We start from the raw sequence: 21,402 nt of genomic DNA on the forward strand, positions 1-21,402 counted from the left end.
TCATAACACACCATTATTTTTTACTACTAGGAAGGGCAAATGCACTTAAATTTGTACAAATCTATCTATATTAATCATGACTGTCTTATTTGCTTTTTAAGAGCCTATTATCGTTTGTTTTTTTGTGTTTTTAGTTTATGTTCTTTGTAAACCCATGATTTCTCTTTACCCTTTTAAAATAAATTAAATTAAAATAAAGCATCTATAAAAAAAGTTGTTTTTACTCTAATTTACAATTAACATTACTAATTATCTAATTTTGTATTAATACAATATTATTAAAGTTAATGTACTTTCAAAGGTTTAATTTAAAGATTTTTACTTCAGTGATGGGTAATTGAATTGTCACACCTGTAGTACTGTTTAAGGTATAGCTAACATTTCACAATTTAACATCATAAATTTAAACAGCCGGACATATAAATAAGGAGACAGTGAGACATTGCAATGTAAAAGTATACTGTGCAAAAATGTAATTATTTAACAGAAAGAATAAATAAGCACTCCCACTAAAAGTGACTCAAATCCTATATGTATCAATTATACAAGGAGAAAACCTGGCATAAGTGGTCGCTAATGTAGAGAACTACAATCCCTATCATTTTTTTTTATGTAACAAACCTTCAATCTCTTTTTTTATTTGATGAATAATGAATATCTTGCTCTTCAAATTTATATAAAAAATATTGTATATTTTTATTGCACAATAATTATATATGTACAGAAAAAAATACATAATAAGTAATTTAGTGTACAAAGTAGATAATTAAAACCTTTCCCAGCTGACTCGTTTTGTTGATACATTACAAAACAATTAACACATATCTTTTGATATAGTTTGGCTGAAAACATGTCTAGCTGCGTGGTATGGCGCAAATATCATGAGGTAATGGTCCACTAGTGATCCCAGATACAGGGGTGAGGTCCAGTTTAGCTCCAGGTGGAGCCTGGAATGTGAAGTTCTGTAGCATGGTCGTGAAGAACACAAACAGCTCCGTTTTAGCTAGGTTCTCTCCAACACAACTTCTTTTACCTAGTTAAAACATAAATAGGAAACATTAAAACCAGCTAACTGCTAGTACATATATGAATAAAAAGCAACAACCAATATATTATTAATAAATGATTAATCAATAATGCAGAACATGTTTGTCACAAACGCCCACCTATCCAAGTTACAGCAATCTGAACAGCTGACAGTGACTTGTGTCACCTTAGTCACTTAAATATACAATAGGTTTGCACAGATGAGTTTCAGAAAATAAAATAGGAAATAAAACCAGAATCCCTAATTACAAGTTCAGGAATTGGCATGTGAGGAGTAAACATTGCGAAGAATGGCACATTTCAGTCTTGGTAGACCCTCCTCAAAGAAATGGACACATTATTGTCTAAGACAGAAGATTTTAAACCCTTCTTACAGGCTCCTCACTCCCACCTTAGGAATTTACACTTTCAATTAAGTCAGATTGATTACCAAAAGGACACAGAGTTTTCCCCAAAGTAAATTATTTATCACTAAGATATATGTTTGGGCACCTCAGAAAATCTCTCACCTCTGATCTTTGTGCCTGGCTAAGCCTGACTCCTCTGCATACACCAACTACTCAGATATCTGTCTCTGGGCCTGGCTACTTTTAAAAGACCATTGACCCTTGCCTCAGTCAAACACAGGTCAGTTAACCAAATACATTTTGAAAGGTTACATAAAATATTCACAGTGTTATACATAGATTCAACAGAAAATAACAATCAGTCATTAGATATACTACATTTCATCACAATGTTATAAAATTAAAGCACTTGATTTATGTTTAACAAGTTTGGGGTCAAACTAATCAAGGCTTGGAAACTTTGAGTGTCTTATTTTTTTCCAATTATTTTTCCTGTTCATATCTGCTCCATTTGGTTCCTTCTCACATGAATAAGCATCAGTGTGGACACAGTTTATATGCTGAAAGTGAAAAGCCTACAATGACGGAAACAACCTGCTATATATTTTCTTTTACAAAGTGTGTCAAAGTGTCTTTTACAAAGTGTGATATGTACTCTATAGAAAGTAAAATAGTCTGCTCTTCCATTCGTTGCTCTTAGTTTTTATTGATCTTGTTTGGTGACTTAAAATCTAGAATGTTTTTATAGTATTTTACAATAGAAGGAAGACCTATACAGCAGGCATTACAGTGGTTTAATCATACCTCTATCACTGTGATTTTGTTAGAGCAACATAAAATGTCCCTGTCTGTTTAAACACATATCATATTTTGACACAAGTCCAATTATGAGGCAGAATGAGCAGCAGCCATAGTATTAGAGTTTAGGGGCTGACAAATTGTAGGGATTTCAAATTATTTACTTTTTTTTTCTTATTTGAAAGGTAGTGGTTTCCCTTTTGTGATAAATTTAATAAAGTATAAAGTTAGAATATTTAACTCTTATAATGCACTGAATAAACTATAATCAAATGACAGTGTTGCTTTCTCTTGACACTTCCTACAACAACCATTGTCCATTTTGACAAATAATTCTGCCCTCATCCAAGATGCCCAGTGCTGCTTCGCTCATCATCTGTGATTATTATGTTTCTTGTTATTTGTCTAGGCCTATAAATCGTCATGTCCTGTTGTGCTCAATGCTTGAGTATTGTAGTTTTCTTCTGCTCTGTACTCCAGTGTAATTTCTACTTGATCAACAATTATGTCTATCAAATCTGGGTTATGTGTAACTTCTCTCAATCTGCATTCTTGTGTATAAGACCTGGCTTACATATGACATCACGTTAGGTCTATTTCTGATCTAGTTTGTATCTGTTTCTTCTCTGGCTATCATATTTCTACCTCTATCTAGTGTTCGCAATGGGTAGTTACAATTAAAGTGCAACTGCCTGCACATAGTAGATGCAGTCAATTTTATGGACTAACCAGTATGCTTGAAAGCACAGGCTTTCAATTCACTAGGTTCTGGTGATAGTATTAAGTTTTTAAATCTAGTGTCTGAGAAACATCGCTGATTCATAATGAATCGACAATGTGCGCTCTCACGAATTTGGTTCATCCCACAAATTGACTGGCTCCACTGTGTGTAGGCAACAAGTGAACTTTTAATGGTTACTATCATGAGCCACGAGCTACTCGCCATGGCTTAGCTGTTATCTGTTTGCATCCAAGCTGTTCCCCTGCCAGCCAAGGTGTCACTTCCGGCCTATGCTTCCAGGCGGCCGAGACGCTCCTGTCAGTTTGGCGCGTCCTAGCAAAATATCTGCTGGGACGCGTACGCAGTGCAAAATTAATTACCAGCCTCCTGTGGGTAACTATGGGGCTTGTTTCTGGCTCCTTCTCACTGGCTACCAGTACTATTTAAGGCAGGGAGAGCTTAGTCTTCTTGCCGGTTATAGCGTCTGTCCACCACACTTGCTTACCAGCTCTAGGTTTCCTGTAAAAACTCTGTCCAAATATCTGATTGATCTTTGTTGTGACCTTTGGTTTGATCTGGACCCTGCTTGCTTGCTGTTTGCCCCTGATCTCTGCCTGTCTATTGGATTCTCCTTGCTTGTAACTTGCTCTGACCTTTGCCCTGTCCCTCTTTATCCTGTTCGCTTCAGACCCTGAACGCTTGGACTGTTCCTAGTTATTGTCTCCTGTATTCTGGTTACTCCTCCTACCTCTGCACTGCGGTGTCTGCACATAAACCTTTACTATGTAAGAGTTAATACCTGGGGGCAACCGAATACCTGTGAGCATGACTAGATCTGTGGGAAAGGTGGCTATCATAGACTAAGAACTTTTTTTTACCTGTTATAAATGATCATGTCAGTGGCCATTTGTCCTAACATTTATAGTATATTGTATAATTGGTTTAAATAATATAGTATTTTTTATACTGACAATGAATTCAGTTAAAAAAATACAAATTTTAAATCAAAATATCAAACTAGCAATTATTATGTAATTTGGATATGATTAGGCAGCCACTGTAATGTTTAGACCCATCTATACTAAATCAGATTATAAAGGTACAAATACTGGTGTAACAATAGCCACAGCAGTCACTGTGACTGACATGGGCCCCGGCAGTGTGTAGGGCACTGTCTTGAAGGAAAAAATGTGTAAAGGGAAAACATAATACAATTAATTTATCCATTTCTAGTATTTAAAATATGGGGATAAAATGGCTGCATATATTTCGGACTTGATTTCTACTAATCCAGTGCTCTGCCCTATTGGATACTGACTGGGGATGGAGTAGACATCATGGTAGGTATGACTGTATGATGGTGCATAGAGGAGAACCATCACAATTTAGTATAAGATCATTCTACTTTCATGCTTTAGATGCAAACTAAATATTGTTCTTGATTGGTAGCATCAGAGAAAGAAGTTCATAATAAATGTTACCTAGTGAGAAAGGTATGAACGCTTCATTCTTCTTGAAATGTCCTTCTGAGTCAAGAAAATGTTCTGGGTAGAACTCTTCCGGCTTCTCAAAGTAGGTTTTATCTCTCAGTGCAGTGGACAGTACTGGGATAACAATGGTGCCCTGGGTGGAAATATAACAGTGAGGGGAAAGACAGATCATAAATATTAGGCATCACTGCTTACAAAATAAGCATACTTATTTACAGTAAGGCACAAAAATCATGTTGTGTGCAAAGGGCATATGGAATTTTTTTCTGTGCGTGGAGAATACAGTCTGGAGCACACAAATACTGGGCTGCTTTATTTTTACATTGCAATTGAAAGTTAAGCTGGGACAGCCCTCTCACTCTCTCCCTACTCTAAATCTGTCTTCATGTTTTTAATCCCCCCCCAAACATGGTATTGCCATTGGACAAGATAGCCCCTTCTAGCTGGATTAACTGCTAGCTCTAAGTGAGACCCACAATATTAGTAGTACAACTGATACAAAGGATATACTACGTATAAACATGATGTCATGAACTCTAATGTTTGCAAAGGCCCATGTTTGCAAACATTACAGTGCTCTGGTTTCCTTCCACACACTCCAAAAACATACTAGTGGGTGAATTGTTTGCTATCAAATTGACCCTAGTCTCTCTCTCTCTCTCTCTCTCTCTCTCTGTATGTGTGTGCATGTATGTTAGAGAATTTAGACTGTAATGATGTGAGTGTGTTCTCTGTACAGTGCTGTGGAATTAGTGGTGCTATATATTATTATTATCGTTTATTATCGTTTATTTGTAAGCCGCCACATGGTTTCCGCAGCGCCGTACACAGTACAAACAGTAGACCCTACAGAGCAAAACAGTACAGAACATTAAACATAAAATACCAATACTTCGTAAACTCCGGGCAGGCAAATACAGTAGAGACGGAGTGGAAGAACAGGTATGGAGACAGGAGGAAAGAGGGCCCTGCTCATACGAGCTTACATCCTAAGGGAGAGTGGACAGAATCAGGCACAGAAGGGAGCCAGTGAGGCAAAGGGGGGAACCGAAGAGATGAGAGGTTAAGTGGATGGTTGGTAGGCCTTAAGAAACAGGTGAGTTTTAAGTGCCCGTTTGAAGGAGCACAGGTTGGGTGAGAGACGGATGGAGCAAGGGAGGTCGTTCCAGTGAAGGGGGGCAGCGCGGGAGAAGTCTTGGATTCTAGAGTGGGAAGAGGTGATCAGAGTGGAGGAGAGTCGGCGATCATTGGCTGAGCGCAGGGAGCGGGCAGGAGTGTGAATGGAGAGGAGGTTAGAGATATAAGGGGCAGTAGACTGGGAGAGAGCCTTGTAAGTGGTGGTAAGGAGTTTGAAAAGGATTCTATAGGGGAAGGGGAGCCAGTGTAAGGCAAGGCTGAGAGGGGAGGCAGAGGAGGAGCGGCGTGAGAGGAAGATAAGTCTCGCAGCCGCATTGAGTATAGAGCGGAGGGGGGCGAGGTGGGAGCAGGGGAGGCCAGTTAGGAGGAGGTTGCAGTAGTCGAGGTGGGAGATGATGAGAGCATGGATGATAGTTTTGGTGGCCTCTTGAGAGAGGAAGGGACGGATGCGGGCAATGTTAAGGAGTTGGAAGTGACAGGCTTGGGCGAGGGATTTAATGTGGGGGGCAAAAGAGAGAGAGGAGTCAAGAGTGACTCCCAGGCAGCGGAGTTGGGTGACAGAGGAGCTATATAAATAGCTGATGTTGATGATATTATTATTATTACCATTTATTTATATAGCACCACTAATTCTGCAGCGCTGTACAGAGAACTCGCTCACATCAGTCCTTGCCCCATTGAGGCTTACAGTCTAAATTCCCTAACACACACACACACACACACACAGACACACAGACACACAGACTAGGGTCAATTTTGTTAGCAGCCAATTAACCTACCAGTATGTTTTTGGAGTGTGGGAGGAAACCAGAGCACCCAGAGGAAACCCACGCAAACACAGGGAGAACATACAAACTCCACACAGATAAGGCCATGGTCAGGAATTGAACTCATGACCCCAGTGCTGTGAGGCAGAAGTGCTAACCACTTAGCCACTGTGCTGCACTGATGAAAGGCACTTAATCAGCTTAATCAGAATCATGTGACTATTCTCTATCTGTCTATAGTATATCTGAGTGAATCTGTTTGTATCTGTGCTGTGCATTCTTGCTAGGTGTTAAATACTAGGTGTGAAGAAATGCTAGGAGGAAGGGTTGAATCTATTGTAATCAGCTGTCTTAGATTTTATATAAATAGGCAGAAGACTCACTGGAGCTTGCTCATTGTAGTAGTTTGCATCCTAAAGTGGAACAGCTTCCAAACTTAAGTGAACTGTGAGTTTGAAACAGAATCAGGTGACTATTCTCTATCTGTCTACAGTATATCTATCTGAGTGAATGTGTTTGTGTTTCATATCAGTGCTGTGAGTTTAAAATAGAATCAGGTGAGTTAGAATACAAACACAGGTGCAAAAACATTGACACTACACTTAACATCTGACACAATGTTTGGAGTAGTGCGGTGCAGTGGACGTAATGCTTTTGTTTTGCGGGAAACAATCTGGAAACTCAGCTACTGTCCAATATGTAGGCTATTTTCTTTGTTACGGGAGGAAATAGCCAAAATGCAGGCTGAGGTGTGGAGAATGTCTGTATCCTTGAGACCACTGCTGCCTCAGAGAGCCCCCAGAAGACATTCTGCCTAGACTACTGTGAGCTCTGAAAGGGGGAAATATCCAGAGGGACACAGTAATAACCCACAAACTGTGTCATTGCAAAACTTATATGCTGCTCCTGCAGAACTGGAATGTACAGATAATATAGGTGAAACAGAACATGAGAATATAAGGACTTCTACTAGCTATAGGAACAGGAAAATAAAATCTCCAAAAAGGACCACACTTCTATTGGGGCGATTCCAATATAAGAGGCATACATCTGGGAAGAGCTGCTAAAGTAGAGAAACGAGAAGGTGCCTACCTGGAGCCACAGCTCCAAGGGATAAAGAGTGCATGTTAGGAATTGTGAAAGCAGCAAGAAAAGATGGAGAGGTGGATGTCATTGTCCACCTAGAGGCAAACGACCTGGCCAATGCTGAAGTCATGGCAGTAAAATATGAATTTAGAAAGTTAGGGACTGCTTTAAAGCAGGTGACAACCACTGTAACTTGTTCAGCTGTATTGCCAGTGCATAGAGGTGAAGACAGGACACATTGCATCAGAAACTTCAATGTGTGGCTAAAGAAGTGGTGTAATGAGGAGAGATTTGGATTAATAGACCACAGTCATGCCATCTGGCAAGATAGGGGCCTATACAAAATGAACGACCTGCACCCATCTTCAAGGGGACCCAGAATACCAAGTGAGCAGTTTGGAAGTTTAATCAGGAACTATTTAAACTAGCAGAGGGGGGAAGTGAACTAAACAGGAATGAAAAAAATCTGCTCCCCCAACCAAGAGGAATTGTTTCTGCAGGCTAATAAAACAGGAAACATATTCACAGAAACAGAAGACAATGCAGATCAAAACAAAATGAACAGAGAGAGAGAGAGAGATAAACATAGAAGATAGGAACATAAAGTGCACAAACAAAACTCTTAGAGCTGTGTGTGCTAATGCTAGAAGCTTAGGAAATAGCTTAGGAAATAAAATTCCAGAACTACTTGCTTTAATAACAAGGAATATTGGGGCTATTACGGAGTCATATTGCAATGAAAATCATGACTGGGACATAGCTATACCGGGATATATTTATTTAGGAAGGACAGAGTGTGAACAATTAGAGGAGCAGGGCAATGTACGTGAAAAAAATAATAATACTACTTTAATACAAAGAATTCTTCGTACTTGGGTGTTCTATAGACCATCCGGTCAGGAAGAGGAACTGGACAGGAACTTATTGCAGGACATCATTAAAATGGCAATAAAAGGAGAGGTAATAATAATGGGAGACTTTAATCTACCTGATGTGAACTGGGATGGATCTTTTGCAAGTTTTACTAGAAGTTAGGACATTCTGAATTCCTTGCAGGGAGCATCCCTCAAGTAAATGGTGAGGGATCCCACTCGCAAAGACGCAATATTAGACTTAATTCTTGGAAATGGTCACAGAATATCAGATGTAAATGTGGATGAGAACCTAGGATCAAGTAATCATCAAGCAGTATGTTTTAGTATAAAAACAGGCCGACCCATAACACACAAAAACAAAGGTGTTAGATTTTAGGAAGGCTGTCTTTGTAGAGATGGGAAATTGTGTAAGTGACTCTTTGGCAGAGTGGAAAAACTTGAAAGGAATGCAAGAGAGGTAGGAAAAATTTAAAAGTGCAATACCTAGAGCAACAGACCTTTGTATCAAAATGCTTAAGAAAAGAACAAGGAAAAGGATGCCAGTATGGTTTGCAAAAGAAGTAGTAAGTATTGAGAAAGAAAAAAAGATGGCCTTTAAGAAATATAAGCAGACTCAGAATAATGAAGACAAAGAGGTGTATCTTGCTAGACAGAAGGAGGCTAAGAAGATAACCAGATGTGCAAAGGCACAAGCTGAAGACAAAATGGCCCAGTCAGTAGGTAAAAGGGGCAAAACTTTTTTTAGGTATGTAAGTGAAAGGAGAAAAACAAAAGGAGGAATAATAAGACTAAAGACAGATAGTGAGGGTCCTGTTGAGGGAGACAAGGTAATAGCAGTTTATCTTAATAATTATTTTTGCTCAGTGTTCACTACAGAAAGAGCAGTGAAGAGGCCACAGTTGAATTGCAAGTATACACATAATACTGAGGTAGATACAAGTACAGTTACAGAGGAGAAGATCTTAACAGAACTCTCAAAACTTAAAGTCAGATGGGATACATCCAAGGATACTAAAAGAGCTTAAGGGGGAGCTGGTAACACCATAATAAGAATTATTCAGTCAGTCTGTAGCTACAGGAGTAATTCCAGAGGACTGGAAAAGATCATATATAGTCCTATTGCACAAGAGTGGAAGCAAGGAAGTGACAAGCAACTATAGACCAGTGAGCCTTACATCAATAGTAGGGAAATTTATGGAAACACTCTTAAAAGAAAGAGTTGTAGGTTATCGCAAGTCCAGTAACTTACAGGACCCCAAACAGCATGGATTTACATGATTTTTGACTGGTTGACTAAAGTAATAGATCAAGGGGGGCCGTAGATGTAGCTTATCTAGATGTTAGTAAGGCTTTTGACACTGTTTCACATTGCAGACTGTTAAATAAACTTGAAAGCTTGGGATCGGATTCTATGAAAGGTAAATGGATAAGATCTTGGTGGCTGGATAGAAAACAGAGAGTTATAGTAAATGGAGTACATTCACAATAGGGAAAGGTTACCAGTGGAGTACCCCAAGGATCTGTACTTGGACCAGTGCTTTTTAATATCTTTATTGGAGACATTGCAAATGGTATTGAAGGGAAAGTATACCTTTTAGCAGATGACACAAAGATTTGCAACAGGGTAGACACACCAGGAGGGGTAAAACAAATGATTGACGATTTAGGTAGAATTGAGGAATGCTCAAGAGAGTGACAACTACAGTTTAATGCCAAAAAAATGCAAAATCATGCACTCGGGTCTCAAAAATCCAAAGGCTAAATATAGTATTAAGGCATAATAATGGAAACTTCTGAAGAGGAAAGGGATCTAGGTGTCACTATTTCAGGTGACTTAAAGGCAGGTAAGCAATGTAACAAAGCAATTAAGAAGGCAAGTCAGATGTTTGGTTGCATAGGGACAGGAATCAGAAGCAGAAAGCAGGTAATTGGTACAGGCTCATCTAGAATACTGTGTTCAGTTCTGGAGGCCATATCTTCAGAAGAATATAAAAATATTAGAGACTATACAAAGAAGGGCAACTAAAATAGTGCCTGGCCTACAGGAAAAAACTTACCCAGAAAGACTAAAAGATCTTAATATGTATAGTTTGGAGCAAAGAAGGGAAAGGGGGAACATGATAGAAACGGTCAAATATATCAAGGGTTATAACAAGGTACGGGAGGGAAACATTCTACAAAGGAAGAGAAGTACTAGAACACAAGGACATGCACTGACACTGGAGGGAAGTAGGTTCAGAGGAAATGTGAGGAAAAACTACTTCACAGAAAGGGTAGTGGATAAGTGGAAAAAGCCTCCCATCAGAGGTGGTAGAGACTAATATAGAAGAGCAATTTAAACATGATTGGGATAGACATAAGAATATCCTTATAAAGAATAAAGGATCAAATAGGGTTTAAGGTACCCTAGGTTAATAAAAATAGGCAGACTAGATGAGCAAAGCGGTTCTTATCTGCCGTCAAATTCTATGTTTCTATAATACTCATTAGAAGCATATTATAAGGAATAGTATAACTCTCAGGTTATATAGATATAAGCAATCACCTCAGACATTCTGTCCTTGTGCTTCTATATGCGTCCAGACTCTTTCTTGACTAATATCCTCATATAATACATTACTATCACACAACAATTACACAATTATCACACAACTTGCTAAATCCGTCAAAAACATCTTGTACAGTTTTTGACAAATGCTTCTGTAATAATTTGTGTAGCATTTTTAAAAACTAAGAAATGCTGCAAATACAGATTCTTACTTTACCTCCAGAACACATATAGGATTTAAGGCAACTTTGTACCAAAAATAAATTCTTACATTATGTTCCTATACAGTCCAACTTACATGCACCACTTTGTGTATACATTAAACATACTGTAAACACACAGCTAAGGCATATCTGCTACACTTACAAAGGTATCGCTCATAGATGCTGGCCATGTACACCCTTCACTGCACAACCCTGCCCCTGTCGTCAGCAGACTATATGTGTTCTGCATGAATGCTGTGTATATTAACTATATCCTGTCCCTGTAGTCAATGCACACCACAGTCATACAGATCATATACAGAGAAAGTTAAACAAATATGTGTATATTATATTGTAAAATATTTCAGGACTGCCTTATTGCTGCTATCTGCTAAAGAAATGTGGGAGCCATCACTCCCAAGGTTGGACAAGGAGACAGATGAGGACCCTGCCACATCATGATCTAGGGTCCTAGAAGCAAATCACCAGTGCACAGTAGGAAGAAACAAATCACCTTTGGAATAAAATATCCTCTGAATGTGACATCCTGAGAAGTTGCATGTGGGACATTACCCGGTACAATATCACCAAATCGCTGAATTTCATGAATGACGGCGTCAGTGTACGGCATTTCTTTCCTATGCTCTGTTTGTGGTTGAGCTGATCCAATCACTCTTTTAATTTCATTTTGCACTTTTTCTGTCAGGTGAAAAGAAGATGTCTCTTGAATTATAATGTATACTGATAATGACACCATAGTGTGATCATTCAGGGACAGATAAGTTAGAAATATCATTATATAAAACTGACTAGGACAATGCTGCTATAGACATGAAGGGTCTGATTCAAGTCCAAACTCAACTTGCACCCAATCTGCGATTAAAAAAACCAGCATGGAACTTTAGTGTAATTCTGCCTGTGAATCTGGGTGTAAGTACACTCTACCTAAACGGTATTGCCGTATCTTAACAGGCACATGAATATTCAGGATATGCACATACAAATGTGCAATATAAAGTCTCTTGAATTATAATGCATACTGATAATGACACCATAGTGTGATCATTCAGAGAGTGGGTCTGAACTCAACTTGAATATAAAAGGGTAGCTAAATATGCGTAAAGAGTCCCTGTGACTTGAAACACGTTGGATGAAGGGAGGCACTTGACAGCGAGACGGTGGAGTCACCCCTGCGCTTTCTTTGAGAACTTATTGAACTCGGGTAATACCCACGTTGATGCTGTACATGCTTTATTGATTTTATTTCTGGTACGCATATTTAGCTACCCTTTTATTTTCATTTATACAATAAAACAGTATTATGCTATGATATTCCTTTTTTTATTGTGATTGCATCGCTGGAGAAAAGTATGGAGGATATGACCATCTCTCCATTGGATGTTATCAGAAGTGCTGTGGTACAAGACTCGTGTTTGTAAGCCTAATACCTTTGGGGATTTCCTCACGTGGTGTTAAAGATTTGTCCTATCCAGACACTCCATACAGGGATACAGACCCTAGGGTTTTTATATGCTTCACCTGTTTGTACCATACTGCTCTATGTTTCCTCCATGTTTTTTGTTACAGTGATTCACCATATGACACTGGCATTCATTTATTTGTGACCCAATCAGCGCCAAAAGGTATACTAAATACATATTCTTTAATATGGAGTTGGTCCCCCTTTTGTAGCGATAACAGCTTCCACTCTTCTTGGAAGGCTTCTCACAAGATGTTGGAGTACTTGTGCCCATTCATTCTGTAGAGCATTTATGAGGTCAGGCACTGATGTTGGATGAGAAGGCCGGGCTCTCAATCTCTGTTCCAGTTCATCCCAAAGGTGTTTGATGGGGTTGAGGTCAGGGCTCTTTGTGGGCCAATCAACTTCTTCCACACTAAACTCATCAAACCATGTCTTTGTAATCCTTGCTTTGTGCACTGGGGCACAGCCATGTTGGAATAGAAAAGGGCCTACCCCAAACTGTTGTCACAAAGTTGGAAACATAGCATTGTCCAAAATGACTTGATATGCCGAAGCATTAAGTTTGCATATATGTTTTATATTATCTAGTGGCACACAAACATGTAGTTTTTAATTAAAAGTCTATGCCGTGTCAGTCATCAATATCAGTTGGCAATTACACTTGCTGGGGCAAATGATCGGGCAAACAAGTATACTTACGAGAAACCCAGGACTGGAAGTATCCACTTCTGTATCTGAATGCCCCTGGCATGCCCTCATTGTACATGGCCAATGTTCTACTTCCCCTTCCCACCCCTCTTTCGCCTTTTAAGTCATAGGAAAACGTAAGTGTCAAATTCAGGCAAGATAAGGCTTATGCCTGTAAATGAATCATGTCCGACATGTCTAATCTAATGACAAGACACTCATATCATGTTTCATAGTCATGTCTTACTTTGTATTTCAGGGTATTTCATCATTAGCAGGAGGCCCCATCGCAGAGTAGTTGTGGTTGTTTCCATTCCAGCACCAAACAGATTTACAACCAGTACGGTTAGGTTGTCGTCGTGGTAATACAAAGTAGATTCTGGCTTTCCCTGCATAATATAAACAGAACAATCTTTTTAACCAATACAATATTTAGGAAATACATCAGTATTGGAAAAAACACAACATATGTGAGCAATCATTGTGTAACAGACATTGTACAAGATAGATTATCGGTCCTAGTAGAAAAATCTCTTTATGACACACTTCTCTGCCGCAAGATCAAACAGTTCAAGGATTGTAACATAAAAAATGATTAGTTGTCTGATTGGGACAAGCACAGGGAATTGTATATACTAGGCATAGTTTTACTCTATCCTTCTCTGCAAGCTATGAGCAAATTCAAGGTTGTGACAAATCTCTCTGCATTCTCTCAATCATGATGTCGGGCCTTTCAGAATTTTGCTATCAATGAGCTCATACTCCTCCACCAATGATGTCACAGATATATTGCCAATAGGCTAAGTTGTCAAACTATAGTGACAAGATTATCACCTAATATTATTAAAAAAAAGATCTAGGAGGAGATATAGAGACTATGGAAAAGTCAAACAGTAACAACTGTACTGAAAGGTAAGCTCTGCATACAAACTTACTATATCTAAATGTGAAAAAAATGCAAAAATAAACACATGTGTTTTAAAAACGCAAAGGCTCAATATGGTATTGATGAAATAAAATCTCAACTATTGAAGAGAAAAGGGATCTACTATAAAAGTATCACTATTTCAGGAGACTTAAAAGTAAGAAAACAATATAAAAAAAAATGGGAAAGGTCGGTCAGAAGCTTGGATTCATAGGGAGGGAAATTAGTAGCGGAAAGATAGATGTGGTGAGACCACTATAAAAGCTCATTGGTGAGACCACACCTAGAATACTGAGTTCAGGTCTGGAGGCCATATCTCCACAAGGACATAAATAATAATAAAGATATTGTGCAAAGAAGGGCAACTAAAATGATGCATGGCCTAAATGTAAAATAATTAGCAGTGAAAACTAAAGGATCTAAACACATAGGCCGGCTAAACCGATGGTCTTTATGTCACGCTGACACGGAGCTGAACAATCTAAATAAGAGATTGGTCTGGTGAACCCCGTGTGATTATTGTGCATTCATCACCGGCACCTACTCCGGGGTGGCTGACGAACCAGCTACACACTAAGGAAAGTAACGAAATATATACTATCTTCTATTGCATGAATGCTAATTATTGGAACTTTCCTGGTGCAGTTTCTAATGCTATGTACTTACCTTCATTCCGATGTTCAATAGGGTTTACTGATTGACTATGAGATTGCGATGATTCCAAAGGAAAAACTATATTATTTCCACCAATGCATCACTTATAAATGTGGTACATTTTGAATTATCAACTTGTTATGAAGGGACATCCTATTTTAACATCTATCAGGAGCTAATGGATATATTTATCATCTGTACTGGAAAGATTTTGGGTCTATGAATTATCAACAACCCTATTCATTTGAATAAGTGATTAGACAATCGGTTTTTGTGCTACAGACTCATTTACTTCCATTACGCATTGTGTCTGGAGTCTGTAGCAGAGTGGAACTGTTAACAGTGTATTGACATCTTGCTACTTATATGTTGTTAATAGATTATTGCATGTTTTTAAAATAAACTATTTTATTTGTGCAAATGTGGATTCATTACTAGACTTAATTCTAGGTCTCAGCGCTGTTTCTATATCTTATGATCTAAACACATAGGGCCTGAATCATTAAGGAGAGTAAAGCATAAAAAAAGAGTAACTTTATACCTGGTCAAAACCATGTTGCATTAGAGGGGGAAGTAAATTTTAATTGTGGACAGAGATTTATAGTTGGGGTAGGGCATGTCCTAGATCAACTTTAAATTTGAATGTAAAAATAAAGTCATCAAGTATTTGTGTGCTAGATAAATAAACAGCCACTATTAACTTGTGTGCAAAATAATAAACTGATTTTCACCCCTTGCATTGTAACATGGTTTGTCCCAGAGAGCATTTACCCTTTTTTTTGCCTTAGTTTCCTTAATGACTCGGGGCCATATAGTTTTAAGCAGAGAATGGAGAAGGAGATATGATGGAACCTTTCAAACCTATCAAGAGCGTTCACAATATATAGGAAGGAATCATTCTCCAGAGGACAAGAAGTATTGGAACAAGCCATGCGCAAAAACAGGTGGGTAGTATTTTTAGAGGAAATTTGAGAATAATTATTTCATAATACTAAAAAACTAAAGCAATAAAACACTTGATTACATCACTTTTATTGAATTCTATCCTAACCTGTGTATATATGTATTTTAAGGACACACAACCCATGCACCTAAATTCACAATATACCTCTTGTTGCTTAGCAAGGAATGAATCAATAAGATTCCTCTGATCATTTACATCCAGTTCTTTCTTCTGTTTTGTAAATGTCTCTTTTACAAATTCCTGAAACTCGTCGTTGTTTTTTAAAACTTTTCTGTGACTCCCAGGCAGCCAGCCTATTACCGAGGGATAACTATTGTACAGCTTAAAAGGAAAATAAAATAAAAATTATCATTTTAAACATCATCATCAACATTTATTTATATAGTGCCAGCAAATTCCATTGGGAAAAAACATTGATAAGACAATACTGGGTAATACATACAGAGAGATAAGAGAATCCTGCTCGAAAGCTTACAATCTATAGGACAATGGGAGTTAGAAACACAAGGGCATGTGCTACATCAATTTGCACAATGGACCAGCTAGAACGCAAAGGTAAAAGTATTGAGTGGGCTGTGTGTGTTGCAATGTTGGTAAGAGGGTTGTTGTCTTGCGTTAGCAGTGTAGAGGATGGTAATCTAGGGAAATTAAGATGGTGGTTGAGAAATATCATAACCTTGTCTGAAGAGGTGGGTTTTCAGTGAACGCTTGAAGGTTTGAAGACTAGAGGAAAGTCTTATTATGCGAGGGAGGGAATTCCACAAAGTGGGTGCCACCCGGAAAAAATCCTGTAACCGAGAATGGGAGGATGTGATGAGAGTGGAGGAGAGACGTAGATTTTGTGCAGAACGAAGGTGTTGAGTAGGGAGATATTTTGAGACAAGTGAGGAAATGTATGTCGGTGCAATTTTGTTGATGGCCTTGTATGTTAGTAGAAGAATTTTATATTGGATTTGTTGATATACAGGCAGCCAATGTAGAGAATTACAGAGTGGCTCAGCAAAGGAATAACGGTTAGTAAGGAAAATCAATCTAGCCGCTGCCTGCAAAATAGATTGTATGGATTCAAGTCTGACTTTGGGAAGACCAGTAAGGAGGAAATTGCAATAGTCGATGCGGGAGATGATGAGTGCATGAATTAATGTTTTTGCAGTGTCTTGTGTCAGATATGTGCGTATTCTGGAAATGTTCTTTAGGTGTATGTAACATGATTTAGATATAGAGTTGATGTGGAGAATAAATGACAGTTTTGAATCAAGGATTATACCTAGGCAACGAATTTGCGGGGTGGGATTTATGGTCATGTTATCAACAGAAATAGAAATATCAGGCAGGAATCTTCTGATTTTGGGTGGGAATATTATTAATTCAGTTTTTGAAAGATTGAGTTTGAGTTGGCGAGAAGACATCCAAGATTAAATGGCAGAAAGACAGTCAGTAACGCGAGACAACACGGATGGTGAGAGTTTAGGAGAGGATAGATAGATTTGTGTATCATCCGCATAGAAATGATACTGAAATCCAAAGGAGCTTATTAGTTTTCCAAGAGAAGTTGTGTAGATAGAGAATAGCAGAGGACCTAGTACTGAGCCTTGTGGTACTCAAACTGGTAAAGGAAGCGGAGCAGAGGTGGATCCAGAGAAATTAACACTGAAAGAGCGATTAGATAGGTAGGATGAGAACCAGGATAGGACAGTGCCTTCAAGACTTAGGGATTGTAGCGTTTGTATGAGGAGAGAGTGGTCAACAGTGTCAAATGCAGCAGAGAGATCCAGGAGAATTAGAAGAGAGTAATGGTTGTTATTTTTTGCTGTGATCAAATCATTGACAACCTTGGTCAGCCCAGTCTCCGTGGAGTGCTGAGAGCGAAAGCCTGACTGAAGAGGATCCAATAGGTTGTTTGCTGTAAGAAAGTGTGTGAGGCGAGTGTAGGCAATTCTCTCGAGAAGCTTGGAGGGGCATGGGAGCTGGGAGATGGGGTGGTAATTTACGAGAGAGTTAGGGTCAGAATTCTGTTTTTTTAAAATGGGAGTAATCACTGCGTGCTTAAAAAGTGATGGAAAAATACCAGTAGAAAGAGATAGATTACAGATTTTAGTTAGAGGGGGAATGAGCACAGGAGACAGGGACATACCCATTTGTGAGGGAATGGGATCAAGAGGATCAAGGGATTAGTGTACTAACATCATGCTCATCATTTTTTAACCGCACCCCATTCACATACAAAATGATATATGAGGATGGATCTGCTGCATTGACATGAATGAGACAAATGCTGGAATAATTGATTGTCTAAACAAATCAGGCTCCATCTGTGTGCACCACTGGCTGTGTACAAATGGGGATACATGGAAAAAATGCAGTTAGTGGTCACTGAGCACTGGGTGTGAAAAAAACAATATACTGCACTACTGAAATACATTTCTGCTTGCTTATTATCACAAAGTCTGTAACTATATCTCTTTATTGATAATAACATGACATTTCTTTTCCTGCTGCCTTATGTTGAAGAATAACCAAACATTAAAATTATTTGTAGCCTATGTACTTGTGAGCTAGAATGTTAGCTGACATCTATTAGATACATTTGAAAAACATAGATGCCAGAGCTCTCACTCCTCCCTTCCCTGCTCGTTACAATGAAACTCGTCAGAACTTCTGTTTTTCGCATAGTTGCAACAATGTTGCTGCACTCTGCAAACATTTAGGGGCATATACAATTGACGGCGTGATCGCCGAAAATCCTGCGCTCAAAGAATATTACCGTTAATATGGTAATTACTCGCTAGATTTCAGCTCGCAGCTCCCTGAGCCGCGAGCTGAAATCCAGCGAATAATTTACCGTATTAACGGTATTCCCGCGCAGGATTACCGTATTAACGGTAATATTCTTTGAGCGCAGGATTTTCGGCGATCCCGCCGTCAATTGAATACCCCCCTTAACCTTTAGAGTAGCAGAAATGCTGATATGTTCACATGTTGTTTTTCAGTTATAAAGCAGCAGAAAGTGAATCAAAATATTTGCAGATTATATATTACTCAAAGGAGAAATATGAATACATTGAGCATTTTTAAAATCCATCGGACAGAGTGAGAATACTTACCTTGACCATAAGACTTTCCAGGTTCCTGACATTTTCATTAGTTAATCTCATGAGCCTCAGTATGGTCGGATCATCGTATTCATATCTATGACCGAGTAGTATGGACACTATTATATTGGCTACAGCAGTGTTAATGATAGTCATATTATCAAAGGGTTTTCCTGAAAATAGAACAAGGATTTTTTACATTCAGAATGGGCAAAATTAACAGTGAGACAAAGTAAAAATGTACGTATAAGAATATAATGTATCAGAATAATACATGAGCGGTGTGACTGTTTGTATAAACAGCTGTGAAAGATATCCTTAACTTTAACTACTGACATCACTAATAATCAAAGATAATAACACTACAAAGTACATGACATTCATGCCAGAGGGTGACAAATATATGATGCCTCACATTTGTTCACAACTTCTATTTCATTCCACAATTTCACCATCAAATTCAGCCAGACATCACACTGATCCCAATATACACAGATCTTCCTCTCCACCTAAGTCTGTTATAGCTCAGCACAACTACTCATTTAGTTGTGCTCAGTAGTTTAATTAGCAATAGCTCTGTTAAAGCAAACATGTCATTGGACGGCCAGTGGCCAGTTAAGCCACTTAGCACTTTTCTCTTTAGTGGCTGAACATGAATACTCAGTCTGTATTCTGCTCCTTTAGGGACAGGGCACCCAACTGTCCATCAAATGGTGCTTTGTCTCAGATCTCCTGCCTCCTGCAGGACACACACAAGCCTCACTCTGGGCCATCTACTGGTCTCCTCTCCAAGCTGTTTCCTTAGCTTATCACTGAGCCATCTCCTCAGACCCTTTCTGAGTCAAACCATGAATTTGATTGTCCCTCAAAATCAGGACTGTGCTACCAGAACTGGAATACTTGTCTGACAGCTACTATTTTCTACCTGTTCTTGCAGCTTTCACTACCTGTTGCTGCCTGTCCGGCTTGGAAAGCTGATAAGTAAGATTTGCTTCCTGGAAAGTGAAGCAATGAATGAACAAAAAATATAACAAAACTAAATCATTACATGGTGTGACAAAGCGCAAATTTGCAACTTTAGCTGGATTTGTCCCCCCCTAACTCTAAATAAGACCCCAAGTGATTATTGGATTTTAGACCTGATTGGACAAGAGCTTTTTACTGTGTTTGACTCCTGTCTATAAAGTAGACATATCAGAGCTTGAGCGATTCGGAGGTGGACAATCTTTTTTAATTAAGGTAATAGAGGGGTTACATTATAAACAAAGATTGTATAAGTAGGACTGGTTTACACTGGAAAAAAATATTTTAGAGATAACCTAATTAGTATGTAGAAAAATATACAAAGATCTATCTTGTGAGCTTTTAACATCCAGAACCAGTGCAGATAACAAGGAGACAGTCAGCATGACTAGCGGAAAGAGAGTTCCTTCATCACTTTCCCCACCACCACTTCTAAATTCCTGTACCGTCACTTCTAAAATTCCACTTTGTGATATATATATATATATGTATATATGTAAAAATATTTATACCAAAGAAGGTGCCACTCAAGAACTTTCACAAGTGAAAATCTCAGCAATATGTCTTTATAAGAATAAATTTAACGTTTCAGTTACAGCAATATAATTGTCCTCAGGGATGTAGTGCATATACAAGAATAAATGTGCATTATTTATAGTGGAGTAAATCACTGTGATTATATAGTGATCTATATATATTGCACATTTAGTCTTGTACATGCACTACATCCCTGAGGACAATTATATTGCTGTAACTGAAACATCAAATTTATTCTAATAAAGACCTATTACTGAGAACTTGGAACTGATATACAGCCATCCCTTTTCAAAAAAAGAATGCAGAGTATATATATATATATATATATATATATTATAAATGTCTAGTGGTGTGTGTTAGTCTGTCTGTGTGTGGAAAAAAAAAAACAAGCTGCAGCGCCACCTGCTGGGCAGAGTTATACACTGACCTATATATTTCTTGAAGGAGAAGTGACAGTTGGGAGTGGTGTGTGGTTGCCGGGGGTGACAGTGGGAAGTTTTTAACACCTTAAGTAGCTTGATTTGACTAGAATGCATGAGTATCATGCACGGGTTAACTGACCTACTAAATTCTTAGTGTGTGTGAAAAAAAACCTCAAAAAGGGCTGAAATTTGGTATACTGACATTATTGACGAGTTGAGGGGTCAAACTCATTTTCGTGAGGTAATTTTACCTCATGAACACACATGTGTACAGTGGTGGATCCAGAGGGGTGCGATCGGGGCAATCGCCCCCCCCTAGCAGGGGTTTGCTGCCCACGGCTGCACAGTATGTGCAGGTCCGTTTGGCAGTGACAGTGTGCTGCTGTGTTTCAAACACAATCAGAGCAGCCGGGCAGCACACTGTCCCTGCCTGTCACTGCCGAGCGGACCTGCACATACTGTGCAGCCCCAGGCAGCCTCAGAAGTTGTAAAGGGGGCGGGGCCTAAATCGCCCCACCCTAACATTCCCCCGGGGAACAAACATTTTCTAGATCCGCCCCTGCATGTGTAGCGGCGTGTGTTAGTCTGTGGAAAAA

General features: G+C 38.8%; 1 protein-coding gene across 1 annotated transcript in view; it reads right to left on the reverse strand.

Moving 5' to 3' along the window:
- Positions 1-442: 442 nt before the first annotated feature.
- Positions 443-21,402, reverse strand: part of LOC142143453 (cytochrome P450 2K1-like) — a 30,097-nt gene continuing 9,137 nt past the window's right edge. The window contains exons 5-10 of the mRNA XM_075201303.1: positions 18,837-18,997; positions 15,877-16,053; positions 13,437-13,578; positions 11,534-11,718; positions 4,395-4,536; positions 443-1,033 (exon numbers count right to left, since the gene is read on the reverse strand). Coding sequence (XP_075057404.1) covers positions 855-1,033; positions 4,395-4,536; positions 11,534-11,718; positions 13,437-13,578; positions 15,877-16,053; positions 18,837-18,997 — 986 coding nt within the window. The 3' untranslated portion in view covers positions 443-854. The remainder of the gene's footprint in view (positions 1,034-4,394; positions 4,537-11,533; positions 11,719-13,436; positions 13,579-15,876; positions 16,054-18,836; positions 18,998-21,402) is intronic.

Source organism: Mixophyes fleayi, chromosome 3 (genome assembly GCF_038048845.1).
Source record: "Mixophyes fleayi isolate aMixFle1 chromosome 3, aMixFle1.hap1, whole genome shotgun sequence".
Classification (NCBI taxonomy): domain Eukaryota; kingdom Metazoa; phylum Chordata; class Amphibia; order Anura; family Limnodynastidae; genus Mixophyes; species Mixophyes fleayi.